The sequence below is a fragment of the Sorex fumeus genome, unplaced genomic scaffold (genome assembly GCF_029834395.1).
Source record: "Sorex fumeus unplaced genomic scaffold, SorFum_2.1 ptg000044l, whole genome shotgun sequence".
Classification (NCBI taxonomy): domain Eukaryota; kingdom Metazoa; phylum Chordata; class Mammalia; order Eulipotyphla; family Soricidae; genus Sorex; species Sorex fumeus.
This window is the reverse complement of record NW_026606101.1, coordinates 13,061,859-13,077,502: the sequence shown is the minus strand read 5'-3', so window position 1 is coordinate 13,077,502 and position 15,644 is coordinate 13,061,859. Positions and strand designations below refer to the sequence as shown.

Sequence of the window (15,644 nt, the reverse complement as noted above, 5' to 3'; positions counted from 1 at the left end):
TTACTGCTTTTTTTTTTAATTTTTATTAGTGAGACACCATGAGGTACAGTTTCTTGTGTATTGCTGTTATTAGACTGTTAAGAGTAAGCATGTATAGTTTTGTTTGCTGCTTTTACTTTTCCCCTTTCCATACTTCGTCGTTGTGAAGGTGAGAGCTGCCCATTTTCGTGGCCATGCGCAGATACACTTGGATGGGTGCATTGGAGATGACACACTTGCCACACCAGGTTTGCAAGTGGCAATGGCTCGGGGATCACACTTTGCTCCAGATACTTGTCGAAACCTGTGCTCCAGCCCTTCGGCTGTCCTCCTGACCCTTATTGTTTTGTGTTCACCTGTTCCAGCCAGTTAGAGAGTAGCAGCGTACCCCATACCTCTGCTTACCTCCACTGTGCCCCCTCCCCCGACTCCCCATTCTGCTGCTTTCTTTTTGGTTTTCTTTCTTAGAGGGTGTTCTGAGAGGAAGGGTGGTATATAACCATGCTGTGCAGGTGGAATTCACATATCTAGGGTTGGGCTTCACTTGTCATCCCTGATCTCTGTGCTTTTGGCCTGTACTAACCCTTTGTCTCAGGGCCACACCTGACAGTGCTCAGGGGCTACTCTCAGCTTGGTGTTTGGGGGATCAGTCCTGGTAGTGCTTTAGGGATTGTGCTCTGCTGGGGATTGAACCAGGCCTCTCACATGCAGAATATGCATTGCAGCTCTTTGAGCCATCTATCTCTCTGACCCCTAAATAGGCATTTTTTTTTTTATTGTTGTTCATTTTTAGGCTGTACCTGGCAGTGCTCAGGGCTTGCTCCTGGCTCTGCACTCCTGGATCACTCCTGGTGGGCTCAGGGGAACCATATGGGGTGCTGGGTATTGAACCTGGGTCAGCTGTATTGCAAGGCAAGTGCCCTATCTACTGTGCTGTCTCTCTGACCCCTAAAGTAAGAGATATAAAATCTCTTAAAATTGCAAATAGCTAATGCCTTTTGAATATTGTTACTTTGTTGTAGAAACTAGGTCATTGGCTTCTGGAATCTGGGAAGTCAAAAGAATTTGTTTTTGTTTATGGGCCATACCGGGTGATACTTGGGCTACTCCTGGCTCTGCAGTTAGGAATTATCCTGGCAGTGCTTGGGTGGGGCGGGGATCATATGGGGTTCCTGGAATCTAAACCAGGTCGGCCACTTGCAAGGCAAACACCCCACCTGCTGTATTATCTCTCTGGCCCCATCTGGCTACTTCTTTTAGGGATGGAGGGAATTATCTCTGGCAGTGCTCAGGGTTCAGGGGACTATGTGGTGTTAGGAATTGAACCCTGGCCTTCTGCCTGTAAAGCTTGTGCTCTAACTCTTGAGTGTCCTCTCTGGCCCTTCGTGTCCTTGGAAAAAAAAGAATAACTGATTAAGTGCCCGGCACAGAATGCTCTCAGTGTATTATTGGTTAAGTAAGCGGCTACCTCAAAAACCAGGCTTTTACTTCCTTTCTGTTAAGAACGTCCCTCTGGTTTCTCAAATGCTCTGTCGTCTTTGCTGCTTTCTAAAAGTTACAGTGACAGCGCTCTCCAGGGAGGACCTGGCAGAGAGCCAGTGTGGCTGGATTTAAAGGCAGCTGGACGCATGCGTGATGGTGATCTCACGTTGTTCTGCAGGATGCTGATTGCTTAGTCACTGGCTTTCCCCTTGGTGAATTATCCCTGAACGATGCACAGCAGGCATCCTGTCCTGGAATCGGGAAATATGTTTATGAGGCATCAGGGAAATAATATTCCTAGAAATTTTAAGCACCAAGAGAAGTATCTTCAGGGGCAGAGATGGGGGGAAAAATGGTAAGTGGGGGCTGGAGCGATAGCACAGTGGGTAGGGCGTTTGCCTTGCACGCGGCCGACCTGGGTTCGATTCCCAGCATCCCATATGGTCCCCCCAGCACTGCCAGGAGTAATTCCTGAGTGCTGAGCCAGGAGTAACCTCTGTGCATTGCCAGGTGTGACCCAAAAAGCAAAAAATAAAAAGCAAGGGTGGGGGAGAATTAGAGAGCAAATTGGATGATGAGTACTAATTCCTTAGGATAGAATGTTGGGTGGGGAAGGGGCCTCCTGAGCAGGGCTCGTGGTACTTGGGGACCACTCCTGGAGGTACTTGGCCAAGCTGGACTAGGCAGTTCAATTGTTGAAACTGCAGTGCAGTGCTGGTGACTGCACTTGGGCTACTCTGATGGCGCTTGGGGATCTCTGCAGTTCAGTGTTCAGACTATAGTCCCTGGGGATGCAAGACAAATGCTCCCTGACCATTGACCTAGCTCCTTGGCTTCTTACAATAAGAAATTTAAGTAGATGCATGTAATAATGTCTTTATTCAATTTTGTTCTGAAAAGAGATTAAGTTTATTAGCTGTTCGGAAAGTGATTGGGTTGGAGGGTAAACTTCAGCTACTTGGAAAGTCGGCACCCTGCCTGCCCATCGGGGGAGGCTCTCTCCTATTTCCTTTCTGTGTATTTATTTATTTGTTTTTGCTGTGGAGGGGAACACAGCCTTCAGTGCTCAGAATTTACACCTAATTCCAGGGAATCATAAGTGGGGCAGAGTATTGAACCAGGTGACCACATGCAAGACAAATGCCCAACCCACTGTACTCTTCTTCTCCAGCCTCTGAAGTTGGATTTTGAAGATCCTTTTCATAAGGGTTTAAATAGTATTAAGGATCAAAGAGATACAGAGGTTCAGGCTCTTGTCTTGAATGTGGCTAAGCCTCATTTAATTTCCAGCATCCGTGGTGCCCCGAGCCCTTTGCCAGGTGTGGCCCTGCAGGCCCAGAGTGTTCTCAGGCTGGCCAGAGTCGTTGAGCTGCTGACACACTTGACAGAATTCCCTGCGAGGGAGCCCCGAGTCTCCCGAATGTCATTTGAGAGTTCCCCCAAAATGGTATTTGGGTTCAGTGGACTATAAAAGTTTACCTTGCTGTTTTACTAACGGCATTTAATGATCCAGTTGTGTGTTTTGTTCTTCTGTGTTGTTTATTCAGGGGCTGCGTATTGTCAGTTTATGGACATGCTGTTTCCTGGCTCCATTGCCTTGAAGAAAGTGAAATTTCAAGCTAAACTAGAACATGAATATATCCAGAACTTCAAAATACTACAAGCAGGTTTTAAGAGGATGGGTGTTGACAAAGTAAGTTTTATTTTTCCGTTTATTTGTTTATTGTTTTGGGACCAAACCCAACCCTGCTCATGAGTTACTCGTGAGACCCCGGGTGAACTGTGTGCAAGGCAAGGCCACCCCCTGTACCCCCCATGCTATCACTCTGGTCCCTTGTTTTTCCATTTAAATTGTTTCTTTTGTTTTATCCAGTGCCAGGCATCAAACTCGGCCTCACAATTGCTCTACTGCTTAACTGTATCCTGGAATCATTGAATTTCTTGTTTTGTTTTGGGGACCCCACCTGGCAATGCTCACTCACCTCATGGGTGCTAGAGATCCAAACCCAGGTCAGGCGCACTCAAGGCAAGAGCCTTGCCACTGTATTATTTCTCTGTCCTCCATCCTCAGTTTTTCTTGCAGTCATCTTCATCATGAAGTTAGTGGCTTTATATTCACCCTACAAGTCTGTACTGGTGAATAATGAAACATTAATGAAACTTTAAGGCCGGAGAGGTAGCGCAGTGGGCCAGTGCTCAGGCTTTCTGTCCGTGACACCTTCTGGTCCTCTGAGCACCGATCCAGGCACAGCTCCTGAGTACCACTGGTTGTGGCTCCACAACGGACTCAGAAACTCAAAAGCCTGTGGATTACTTCTGTCAGGCATTCCTTCTGGTAGAATTAAAGTATTCTGTTAGTGAAGAGTTTATAAAGACTTCAAGCTCTAGTACTTTGAGCCATCTTTGTGGCCTCTTGAATTCTTTGCTGTTGTTTTGGTACTTGGGCCACACCCATTGGTAGTCAGGGGTTACTCCCAGCTCAGTTCTCTTGGATCATATAGTGGCAGGGATTGAACCCAGGCCTCCTGCAATGCAGACCATGCTCTCAGTGTCTTTGAGTGTTCTCTCTGGCCCATCTTTAGACTGTTTGGGGGATGGTGTGTGTTTGGGCCACCCCTGACTATGCTCAGGGATCATTCCTGGCACTGTACCAGGGGACCATATGTGATGCTGGGGAGTGAATCCAGGTCACCCACATGCAAGGCAAGTGCCTCACCTGCTGTACCATTTGTCTAACCCGCAAGACTGTTTTTAATGCTAATATATTTTAAATGCTTGTACTTGTTCTTTTTATATAAGGCCCTGGGGTTGGAATGATAGTACAGCAGGTAGGGTGCTTGCCTGGTGTGCAGCTGATCCAGGTTTGACCCCTGTGACCTCCTCCAGGATAGGTCCCTGAGTAGCACTGGGTCTGATCCAAAACCAAAAATAAAATGTTTGAAACTCTTCTTAGTGTGCAGTTAACATGGGTATGGAAGACAGAAGTTGCTTTAACTTATTTATTGTAGTTTTCTGGTTAATTTCCAGATTTTGTACTTTGTGACAAGTTCTAGGACACTGATGGTTATCTGGAAGATTTTGCTCTCCAGGGCACACTCAGCTGTGCTCAGGGATCACCATATAGGGTGCCGGGAATGTACTGTGTTCTGTACTGTAGATGCTGCTGGGAGAAATACTTTTTTTTTTTTTTTTGCGTTTTGGGTCACATCCGGTGATGCTCAGGGGTTCCTCCTGGCTCATGCACTCAGGAATCACTCCTGGCGGTACTCAGGGGACCATATGGGACGCTGGGAATCGAACCCCGGTCGGCTGCGTGCAAGGCAAACGCCCTACCCGCTGTGCTATTGTTCCAGCCCCTCGATTTACTCTTTAGAGTGGACTTATAGCTTTGTCCTGTCTTTGATGGGTTTGCATGTGTGTACTGTTCCTTTTTTCTGTGTTTTGGACTTTTTAATGCATTTATGGAACTGAAGGGGTGTTGGCCAATGGAGAATATTGTGTCGAAGGCAAAGTGAAACTTGTTCTGGATACTTTTTTGGGGGAGGTTCCCACACCATGTGGTGGTGCTTTTCCTGGTTCTACTCTCAAGGATCACAGCTCGGGGGACCAGAGGGGTGCTTGAGTTGGTTTCTGGGTCGACAATACCAGGATGAATGCCTACCTGCTGTATTCTCTCATACTAAGAGGGCTTAGTACTAAGCTCTTGCCTCTGCACTGTTTGTTGCTTTATTTACTTTTTCCTTTTGACAGAGCTTTATGCTGATTTGATACGGGGAAACATTTGGTATTGCCGAAATCCTTTTGCTCTGGGCTGTCTTTGTTTTTTCTCTGCAGATAATTCCTGTGGACAAATTAGTAAAAGGGAAGTTTCAGGACAATTTTGAATTTGTTCAGTGGTTCAAGAAATTCTTCGACGCAAACTATGATGGGAAAGACTATGACCCTGTTGCAGCCAGACAAGGTCAGGAGACTGCAGTGGCACCCTCACTCGTCGCTCCTGCTGTGAACAAACCCAAGAAACCTCTCAGCTCTAGCAGCGCAGGTAAAAGACACCAAAAAGGACATCCTTTTCAGTGCAATATCCCAGCTACTCATGCGTTCATTGTTCCTTCATGGGGAGTTTTTGAGTTGCTCTAGGCTTAGTCACATGTCAGGAGCACGGCTTATGGGGCACCAGGCAGCTGTTCCTGTCCTTAGCTCTCTCCAGCCTGCCCTTACAGTTGCCTTCTTTCATGCCACAGAGATAGAACAGCGGGTAGGGCGCTTGCCTTTCACGCAGCTCACCTGGGTTTGATCCCTGGCATTCCTTATGGTCCTCCAAGAACTGCCAGGAGTGAGTGCACAGCCTGGAGCAAGCTTTGAGCAGGTGGTGGCCCCCAGACAAAAAACAATAAAAAACAAAAACAAATAAAACAGGATGAAAGGACTTGACCTGGTCGTCTCCCAGGACGTTCCCAGTAGCACATTCAGTGTGTGCAGATGGGGAGTGGATGTTCTATAGGCACCCCCTCTCCTTCCCACCCCACCCCAAGATGGCAAGGACTTTAAAGTCCAGAGAGCCTTGACTGGTAGGTGGAGAGCTTATCGAGGGCTCTCAGATTTTCATCACTGTTGAGCTGTGATTCACTTGCATGCCAGTCACCTGTTGAAAGTGTGCCATTGAATGGTTTTTGGTGTATTTCCAGGAGTGTTCAAGTAGCACCTCAGTTTTAGTGTTTTTTTCTTTGTCCCACAAAGGAAACGGTGTGTGCCTATTGGTAGTCATTTTCTGTTTCTCGACAACCTCTCATCTACTTTTCCTTTTTTTCTTTTTCTTTTCTTATTTTGGGTAACATCTGGCTATACTCAATACTTCCTGTTTGTGTTCTGACTTTCCTGCCTGTTAATTCACTTTCTATGGAACGGATTTGGCTCTTCTTTTTTTTTTTTTTTTGTTTCGTTTTTTAAATTTTTGGACCAAACCCAGTGGTACTTAGGAGCTGCTCCTGGTTTGTTGCTCTGGAGCCTTTCTAAACACCTCTGAGCAAAGAGATTTTTTTTCTTTTTGGGTCACAACAGCAATGCACAGGGGTTCCTTCTGGCTCTGCACTCAAGAATTAGTCCTGGCGGTGCTCAGGGGACCATATGGGATGCTGGGAATCGAACCCAGCTCAGCCGCGTGCAAGGCAAACGCCCTACCCGCTGTGCTATCGCTCCAGCCCCCAAAGATGTATTTTGGCCAGGGATCTAGGTCTGTGGTAGAACGTCTCCAAACATACCTTAATCATGCTGTGTCCCCCCTTACACACACACACCCCATACCTTAATCATGCTGTGTCCCCCCCTACACACACACACACACACACACACACACACACACACACACACACCCGTACCTGTAAGAGTTGCCTCAACCATCCTGTCTCTTTGAGGGTCTGGATTGGGAGGCAGCTGATTCCCCAGGTGGGAACTGTCACCAGCTAGCGGTGCTCACTCTTGAGAGTGTGCCTTTGCTCCTGAAAGCGGCCCTGCTGTGGACGTGGTGGGTGGTGTTGAAGGGGATCATCTGTGTGTAGCGAATGACTGTGCCTCTTTCAGATGATAGTCCTCTTTGTCCTACCGGAAAGAGATGCGTCAGAGAAGGACTCAGTCCTGCCCAGAAAATGAGGGCTGGCAATGGTACTTGAGTGAGATGAGAACACTTTGGTGGACATGCCGATGGTGTCTTGCATGCTGGCTCTCACCTTGGGCCCGTGCACTGAACCCTTTCCCTGAACAGCTGAGGAAGGCAGTTGGCCACAGCCTTCTCTTGTTTTCTGATGAATTCTCTGTTTTGGTTGATGGGTGGGAGCTCCCAGGCGGAGCTCAGGAGGTCCAGAGCATCCCCACCTGGGGATTCTTGGGCAGCCAGACCAGCAGTTCACTGTGGGGCCTGTGGGAGGGCCTTCAGAGGTATACCTGGTGATGTGGGGGGAGCATGTGCCAGGGCCGGAACCAGACTACATGCAAACAGGAACTCGGACCCTTGTATTTTCTGTCTCTTCCGCCCCTAGTGATCTTTTTTTGTCTCTTAAAAAGACTTCTGCTTCGTTCTTAGCTCCACAGAGGCCCATTGCAACACACAGAACTACTGCAACGCCTAAGGCTGGACCAGGAATGGTGCGGAAGAACCCCGGTGTAGGCAATGGGGATGATGAAGCAGCCGAATTAATGCAGCAGGTAGGTGCAGACTGGGGGGGTGGCGGTATCTCCCTGTGCTGGGAGGGAGCGCTGACTCTCCTGCTTGCTCTCCGGAGTCTTGGGTGGGGGGGGGAGCATGAGCCAGTACCTGGCAGACCTGAGATCGCAGGGTATCACTGTTGGCGTCTGGAGACCTGCTCACGCTCTGGGGTCCAGAGGGTCTTATGTTTTGGCTCTAACAAAAGACAAAAGGAGAATTCCATTGTGAATAATAATTTTTAAAGTATTTTACAGCCTGCCTGAAATTTCTCATCACTTGAGATTCAGGTTGAAAGTGGAGCTAGTGTGAAAAGCCTGCAGGCTCAGGGCTGGGCGTCTGGCTCCCTGGAGGGCGTCTGCTTGGCATGTGGGGAGCTCTGAGCACCACCAAAATAAGCCAGTAGCAGGCTCTTTATAGGGTTTTGGGTTGTTTGGGGTCATACCTGAAGGCTGTAGGACTTACTCCTGGCTCTGTGCTCAGGGATCACTCCTGGCAGTGCTCTGGGGACCATATGGGTCTAGTCAGTTAGAATTTGAATTAGAACTACCTTGAATTTTTGGAATTTTCTTACTGTTCCTTAATAGTTGTATTTGTTGGCTTGTTTTTGGCTGATTATTTTATATTAACTCTAGTTTTAGAATCAGAATGCTCAGTTTGGATTGAACTAATCCCCCTTCCCTCCCTAAAAGTCGAGTCGGGAAACAGCTGTGTGCCAGGGATTGAACCTGGGTTGACTCTCAGCTAGGCCAGTGCCCTCCCAGTTGTACTTCCTCTATCTCATGTTTTAAACTTTTGTTGTTATTCATTTAGTTTTTGTGGGTTGGCTTCTAGATGATGCCAGTATTTGATTGGCACTTCAGAAAGTCTTTCTAGAACCTTTATTCTGACTTTCAATTTGTTCAGGACTTTGGCGATGCACGTCGAAGGTGAGTCTGACTAGAGGGTCCTGGTGGGCCTGGTCACCTGCTCCTGGTCTCTGGACACTTCCTGACTGTAGGTTAGGGGAATGGAGCTTTCTTCCCCGCCGGCCAGGATTCGATGACCTGAACTGTGTCTGGCTTCTTATGCTGGCGGGTGGGGCCAGGAAAGCTCTGCGCTTCAGTTTTTGCAGCTGGAAGTTGCAAGGTTGATCTAGATTTTTGGGGGGTCGGGGAGATTCTTTGAACGCAGTGGTTGCTTCTGGCTATTTCTGGCTCTGTCCTGGAGTTGCTCCCGGCTGTTTCGGGGATCTATTCAGTACTGGGGATCAGACTGGGGTGAGCTGCATGCAAGGCAGGCGCTTTAATCCCCGGACTCTCTCCTGGACTTAGAGGAGATTCTGTGGCCTTGACTTAGAAGCCCCTGCCACCCCAGTGGTTCTCAGCAGGCCGCTCCGTGTCCTAGCTTGCCTTTCCCGGTGGCCCTTGCCTGTGATCTCAAGTGCCAAGGCATCTACATTCAGTGAGAGTGAAAGCGAGTTCACACGCTGAGCGTGAGTTTGGAGCCACTGGAATGAAGATGCGCTGTGCTTCATCCCCACCCCCACATGGGCCTGCAGGGGTGCGGACTTGGCCCTGCGCAGGGAGAATCCCGGCCGGAGCGCTGGGGTTGCCATCTGTCTCTGAGAGTGGTGACGCAGCATGTGTGCGAACAGCCATGCCACTCAGTGGAGCTGTGACGGAATGTGCTGGGTCCCTCCCTGCCTCGCCCTCTCCTCCCTTTCGAGACACTCGGGGGAGAGTCAGCTGCCTGTCCTTGGAGGAGGCTCTTCTTTGAGTTTGAATCATCCCCTCCCCAGCGTATGGGGAAGGTTTGTGTGCCAGGCCTCTCTCGAGCTAGCCTCCTCCCCCCGCCTTGCTCCCCACTCGACCTTGCTTTCCCAGACTAGACCCTCTCTTTCCATTGACTTCCACACCAGGAAGACCGGGACTCGATTGACCCATGCCTTGGTAAGGCCTCCGGGTATGATTGTCAGCGGTCTTGCAGGGCTGGGTTGTGGATTCTGCTGTTTTCTGGGCGGTAGGGGGTGGGAGTGGGAGGTTTCGACCAAACCTGGCCATACTCTGGCCTCGGGGATCCAACTGGGTTGGCATCTACAAGGCAAAAGTGCCTTATCCCCTGGACTATCTTTGCAGTCCCAGGATTTGGCTTCATCCTCCTCATGATTCCAGTGTTTTTCCTTATCTTTCGAGTTCCAAACAAATTCCTGCATGTTCACTCCCTTTTCTGGGTGTTATAGTCAAGGTTAAGACCATGAGCAAACCTCTGAGACTGAAAAAATTGACACTAAAAACAGGTTTCTGTCTGCAATTGAGAGTTTGTGCAAGAGTGGGTAGACTCAGTCTGCTCCAAGTGGGGTGTGGATGCTGCTGTCTCACCATCTGTCATGTTTTACGCAGATCAATGTATTGAAACTCACCGTTGAAGATTTGGAGAAAGAGAGAGATTTCTACTTTGGGAAACTCAGGAACATTGAGTTGATTTGCCAGGAGAACGAGGGGGAGAACAACCCTGTGTTGCAGAGGATCGTGGACATTCTCTATGCCACGGATGTACGTATCCTCAGGAGGGGATTTTCTAAACAAATCACTAGAGAAAATGTGGCTTTTTTTCAAGTGGGGGTTTGGGGCCCACCCAGCGGTGCTCAGGACTTAAGTGCTCAGGGGTCGATCCTGGCAGGGTCCAGGGGACCATACTTGGCGTTGTGGATTGTCCCACAGATTGAACCTGGTTCGGCCACGTGTAAGGCCTTACCCACAGTACTATCTTTCTGGGCCCTGTTGGCTTTTGGGCCACTCCTGGCATTGCTCAAGGATTTCTCCTGGCTCTGTGCTCAAGAGTGACTCCTTACAGTACTTCAGAGACCATATGCAGTACTGGTATCCAACTGAGTTTGGCACGATGCAAGCACTTAACCAACAGCACCGCCCTGCCCCCTTCTCCTGGACTGTCTCTCCGGCCCCTGCTAATATCTGTCATGTCCTGCTTAGCATTCTTGTCTCTGACCCCTCTGGCTCAGCCAGAGTGCACTGGGTTGCCAGGTTGGCCGCTGCTGAGGCATGCCACCCCCCCCCCCCTCCCCATGATACTCAACGCACATGCGCATATTGGGGTTTTTCAGGGCTTCTTCTTGGCAGGGCTCAGGTGTTGGGGATCGAACCCAGGTCAGGCGCGTGCGTGATAAGTGTACGCGGGCAGCAGTACGATGGCTCTGCCCCAAGCCAGAGTGCACTGTGAGCCAAGGGCAGGAGCAGTCGGGGGGGCGACTGGCTTGCCCTGCTTCTGGCGTTTGTGGCCGCTGGCAGGTGAGTGGGCCACAGAATGCTCTTGCTTCTGACAGCCCATGCCCCTGCTGCCAGGACCCTTTAGGCTGGCATACTTGCTTCTTCCTCAGGGCCTCCTGTGTGCCCAGGCAGTGGCCAGTTTCTTTTGTTGTAGTGCTAGGCAGTCTCTGTAGCCTGCTACTAACCGGAGGCTCTCTCCATGTGAGGATTAGGAGCTTGTGCGTTTTTTTTTTTTTTTTTTTTTTTGCTTTTTGGGGTCACACCCAGAGATGCACAGGGATTACTCCTGGCTCATGCACTCAGTAATTACTCCTGGTGGTGCTCAGGGGACCATATAGGATGCTGCGAATCGAACCCGGGTTGGCCGCGTGCAAGGCAAACGCCCTACCCACAGTGCTATCGCTCCAGCCCTGTGTGGTGAGTTTGGGGAGGACTCTGCAGGTTGCTGACCAGTGATTAGTCTTGTTTCTGTCTGGCCCTGTGTCAGGGAATGATAGCATGGATGATGGAGACGCAGGGCTCTTGCTCTAGGCTGAGAAGAGCTTTTGTTGTTTCCTGTTTTGCATTTGGGCCATGCCCACAGGTGCTCAGGGCTTACTTCTGACTCTGGTCAGGGATCACTCTTGGTGGTACTTGAAGAATCATATGGGGTGTCAGGGATTGAACCTGGGTTGGCCGTGTAAGGCAAGTGCCTTAACTCACTGCACTCTCCCTGGCCCCGCAGTATTACTTGGACGAAATGGTATCTTTCATGAATTCAGCCACGAAGGTTTCATTTACAAAAAGGGGAGTAGATGAAGGGGCTCCCCGATTCATACCAGCAGAGAATTCTCTATAGTACATTCATGTCAGATTGTGGGAGCTGTAACCCAAAGTTTTTCCAGGCCACAGATGTGGCAACAGCTGTATCATTATGGTGGGCAACTTTATAGGGAACTTAGAGTGGGGGGGCCCACTAGTGATTCTCAGTCAACTAGGCTGGCAGTTCAGTGCAGGAGCCAAAGGATGCAGTGCCACCCAGGCTCTGCAGTGCTGGGGATTACCCGAGCCACCTGTTGGTGCTCAGGGGACCATCTGGTGCCAGGTGTCCAACCAGAGCTGGTCTCACACAAGGCTTATGCCTCAGCCTTTGAACTGTGTCTCCCACATTATTGAGGTAGAACCAACATTGTAAATTGCTCATATTTAAAGAGGAACGTTTGCTGGCCTGTGAAATCCTCACCTTAATCAAGTGGACGTGAGCATCACCAGCAATATGAGGGTGAATTTGATTGCTCAGGCTTTGTCCTTTGTAAGAGATGATTCCGCTTCCTGAGTAATGAACCGAGCAGGTCCCTTGCCCTTGTGCCATTTTGTGCCCCGTGTGCTGTAGGGACAGGAAGAACTGTTGACTTTGAGAGACTTTGATTATGGGGAAGTGAGCCCACAGGAGAAACTGCTCCTTCATTGTTGAAAACCTAACAGGTTTCTGCTCTTCCTTCCCATTTCAGGAAGGCTTTGTGATACCCGACGAAGGGGGCCCTCAGGAGGATCAAGAAGAGTATTAACAGCCTGGACCAGCAGAGCAACATTGAGATTCTTCACTCCAAATCATGTGCTTAACTGTAAAATACTCCCTTTTATTCTTAGAGGACTCACTGGTTTCTTTTCATAAGCAAAACGTACCTCTTCTTAAAGTGCACTTTGCAGAAGTTTCACTCCTTTTCCAATAAGTTTGAGTTAGGAGCTTTTACCTTGTAGCAGAGCAGTATTAACATCTAGTTGGTTCACCCAGGGAACAGAGAGGCTGACCGTGGGCTCACCGCGTGGACGCTGGTTAACACTGAGTGCTGGAGAAGGTGTTTCTGTGTAATGCGCTGAGGTGGCGACCTCGGGAGAAAAATGTAAAGACTGAATTGAACTTATAATCTAATGTGAAATTTTGGCAGAGAACATTTTAATAAATAAATGCCTTAAGAGTATTTAAAATATGCTTTCCTATTTCAAACTATAAAACACAATGTGACAGGAGATGCTGTGTGTTTGCCATTGTGTCTGGGGAAGGAAAGGCCAGACCTGGGACCCTTGGAAGCTGCTGTGCACGGGCCTCGTGGGGCTGCTCGAAACTTCACAGACCTACACATGGCCCCGGCGGGAAGCTCAAGTTGCTTTGTCTTTGACCAATTGCAAGAGGCATTGTCCCCGCATGAGCAGAGGGCGTGCTCTAGTCCCGAGACCTTTGAGGTGAAGAGCTTGATTTTCATTGAGCATTTTTCTGACGCTTTTTCTCCATGACCCCTGAAATTTCTCTCTCTTTATTATTATTATTATTATTTTTTTTTTTTAAGAAATGAGGTGTATCAAGTTTTTAAATCTTAGCAGTTAAATTTCAGGGACTTGCCCACGTCTCTGGAGTTTGAATGGGGGTTGTGTCCCATTTTATGCCTTTTTAAGTTTACATTTAACATGCTTTTCTTCTCTGGCCCACGGGGGTCTCTCCTTTGGCTCCTTCACGTTTGCTGCTCAGAGTGGAAGTTCAGCAGGTGGGCGATCAGGCTGTGAGTTCTTCCTGGACTCGCGGCCAGGGGAGGGACAGGTGAAGGCCAGCGCTCCCTCGGGTCGGCCAGGCCTTGGGTTTCAGCACCTGCTGCCCACAGCCCCCAGTCTGTTTGCGGAAGCCTTTGCCAGTGCACTAATCTCTTTGGAGATAAGACTTGTTAGCGTGTTACTAAATGTTAATTTTCTTTTGCAGAAACTACAGTACCATGTCTGAATTAATTATTAATATTTAAAATATCTCACTCCTTAACTCGCCCTCATTTGCTTTGCCCACAGCCATTCAGTTCCTTTGTTTGGCAGAATTCTGCAAAATGTGTGTCACCCACTACTGAGATTGTTCAACCCCTGATGTATTTGCATTGATTTGTTTCTGGTGGTAGCTTGTCCTGAAATGTGTGTAGAAAGCAGATATTTTATGATAAAAATCGTGTAGTGCATGCTCTGTGTGGAATTCAGAGGAAAACCCAGATTCAGTGATTTACAATGCCAAAAAAAAAAATGCAAGTAACTAGCCATTGTTCAAATAACAGTGGTGCTATTTCTCTTTTGTGGCCTTTTAGACTTTCGTTGCCCTCAAATTCCATTTTATCGGGAACCCATTTTCCACCTGGTCTTTCTTGACAGGGTTTTTTTCTACTTTAAACAGTTTCTAAATAAAATTCTGTATTTCAAGAGTGTCATGTCTTCTGAAATTTGTCTTGCCCCGGGCATATGGTTTTAGGCTCAAATCATAAGGTAGGGAAGCGTTTATCTTTTAGGAGTGGTGCTTTCAAATCCTATACAGGTGTTTCAGGTGTGCTTATTTCTAGGCCTGCTTCCGGTTTTCTCTCTGACCCTCATGTTGTTTCTTGGCCCTCCGCTCTTTGTGCCTTCTGTTACCACGAGAAAACTCTCCTCAGAGATCCTAGGCTTGGCAGAACCATGGTGAAGCCACCTCTGACTATTTTTCCTCCCACAGAATGTTTTAGAGATAGCAAAAGCAATCTGTAAGAGAAAATGATCACCGTTTTTATTTTTCTACTTATAAAATTGTCTTTTAAAATTGGAGTTCAAAAGGAAACCAGCTGCCTTTTTCAGTATGAAATAAAGTTAGACAGGAAGGCAGTTTTCTGTAGGATCTTTCAACTGACTGAAAGATTTGATTTTGACCAGGATTACACCTTCATTACTTACGTCTTCCTTAAAATGCAGAGCACCTTCGAAAGAAATTCAGAGTCCTTATCTGTTAGCACTTTCCAGGGGCAGTTGGGTACCGTGAGCCTATTGGCCTGGCTGTCTGGGTTGAGGACTGTGATGTCTTCCCGGGTGACTAATTCAGGTCAGATCACTGGTGCTACTAACTTGAACAGGCTGCTTGATTAGCTTGGCAAGTTTCTTTTGAGTGGAGGATTAGGAAGCAGCTGGATTTTCTGACTGGTTTCAGAATTAGGGTCACTTGAGGTCCTCAAAGGGGTGGTTCAGAATCACTGGGGGTGGGGGTGGGGGTTATGTGAGATTCTGTTTTTAAATTCCTTAATAGTTTGGGCCAGGAGATTGATGGTCTGTCTCTATTTTTGGTTTTGGGCCACACCCAGCAACATTTTTTTTTTTCATTTTGGGTCACACCAGTGATGCTCAGTGTTACTCGTGGCTCTACACTGAGGAGTCACTCCTGGCGGTGCTTGGGGTCCATGTGGGATGCCTGGGATTGAACCTGGGTTGGTTGCGTGCAAGGCAAATGCCCTAGCCACTGTGCTATTGCTCCAGTCCCACACTCAACAATACTTGGGTTACTCTTAGCATTGTACTCTGGGGTCACTCTTGGCAGTGCTCATGGGGACCATATGGGATGCTGGGGATTGAACCTGGGTGGACTTCATTCAAGGCAAGTACCTTACCTGCTATGCTATCTCTCAGGCCCTTGAAGGTCTGTTTTAATATGTCTCTCAGCTGACCTGAACTTGAGTCCCCACTCCATGCCTATACATAGGTACCTGGATTCTTCAAGTCAAAATTCTGGCAGGGAATATCACTTTTGAATCCTTGCGGGTTTCTTGCTGCTGCTGCTGCTGCTGCTGCTGCTGCTGCTGTGTGTGTGTGTGTGTGTGTGTGTGTGTTTGTAATGCAATAAGATGGGGGCAGTACATCGGTTTTGAACCCTTGCAGGTTTCTTGCTGCTCAGTCTGTGTGTGTGTGTGTGTGTG

At 48.4% G+C, this 15,644-nt stretch overlaps 1 protein-coding gene across 2 annotated transcripts in view; it reads left to right on the top strand.

The window, feature by feature from the left end:
• Positions 1 to 14,138, top strand: part of MAPRE1 (microtubule associated protein RP/EB family member 1) — a 28,040-nt gene extending 13,902 nt beyond the window's left edge. For both annotated transcript variants that reach the window (XM_056121304.1, XM_056121305.1), the window contains exons 3-7: positions 3,009 to 3,154; positions 5,296 to 5,503; positions 7,538 to 7,659; positions 10,039 to 10,191; positions 12,414 to 14,138. In XM_056121304.1, the coding sequence (XP_055977279.1) occupies positions 3,009 to 3,154; positions 5,296 to 5,503; positions 7,538 to 7,659; positions 10,039 to 10,191; positions 12,414 to 12,470 (686 nt within the window). In that variant the 3' untranslated portion in view covers positions 12,471 to 14,138. The remainder of the gene's footprint in view (positions 1 to 3,008; positions 3,155 to 5,295; positions 5,504 to 7,537; positions 7,660 to 10,038; positions 10,192 to 12,413) is intronic.
• The last annotated feature ends 1,506 nt before the right edge of the window (positions 14,139 to 15,644 follow it).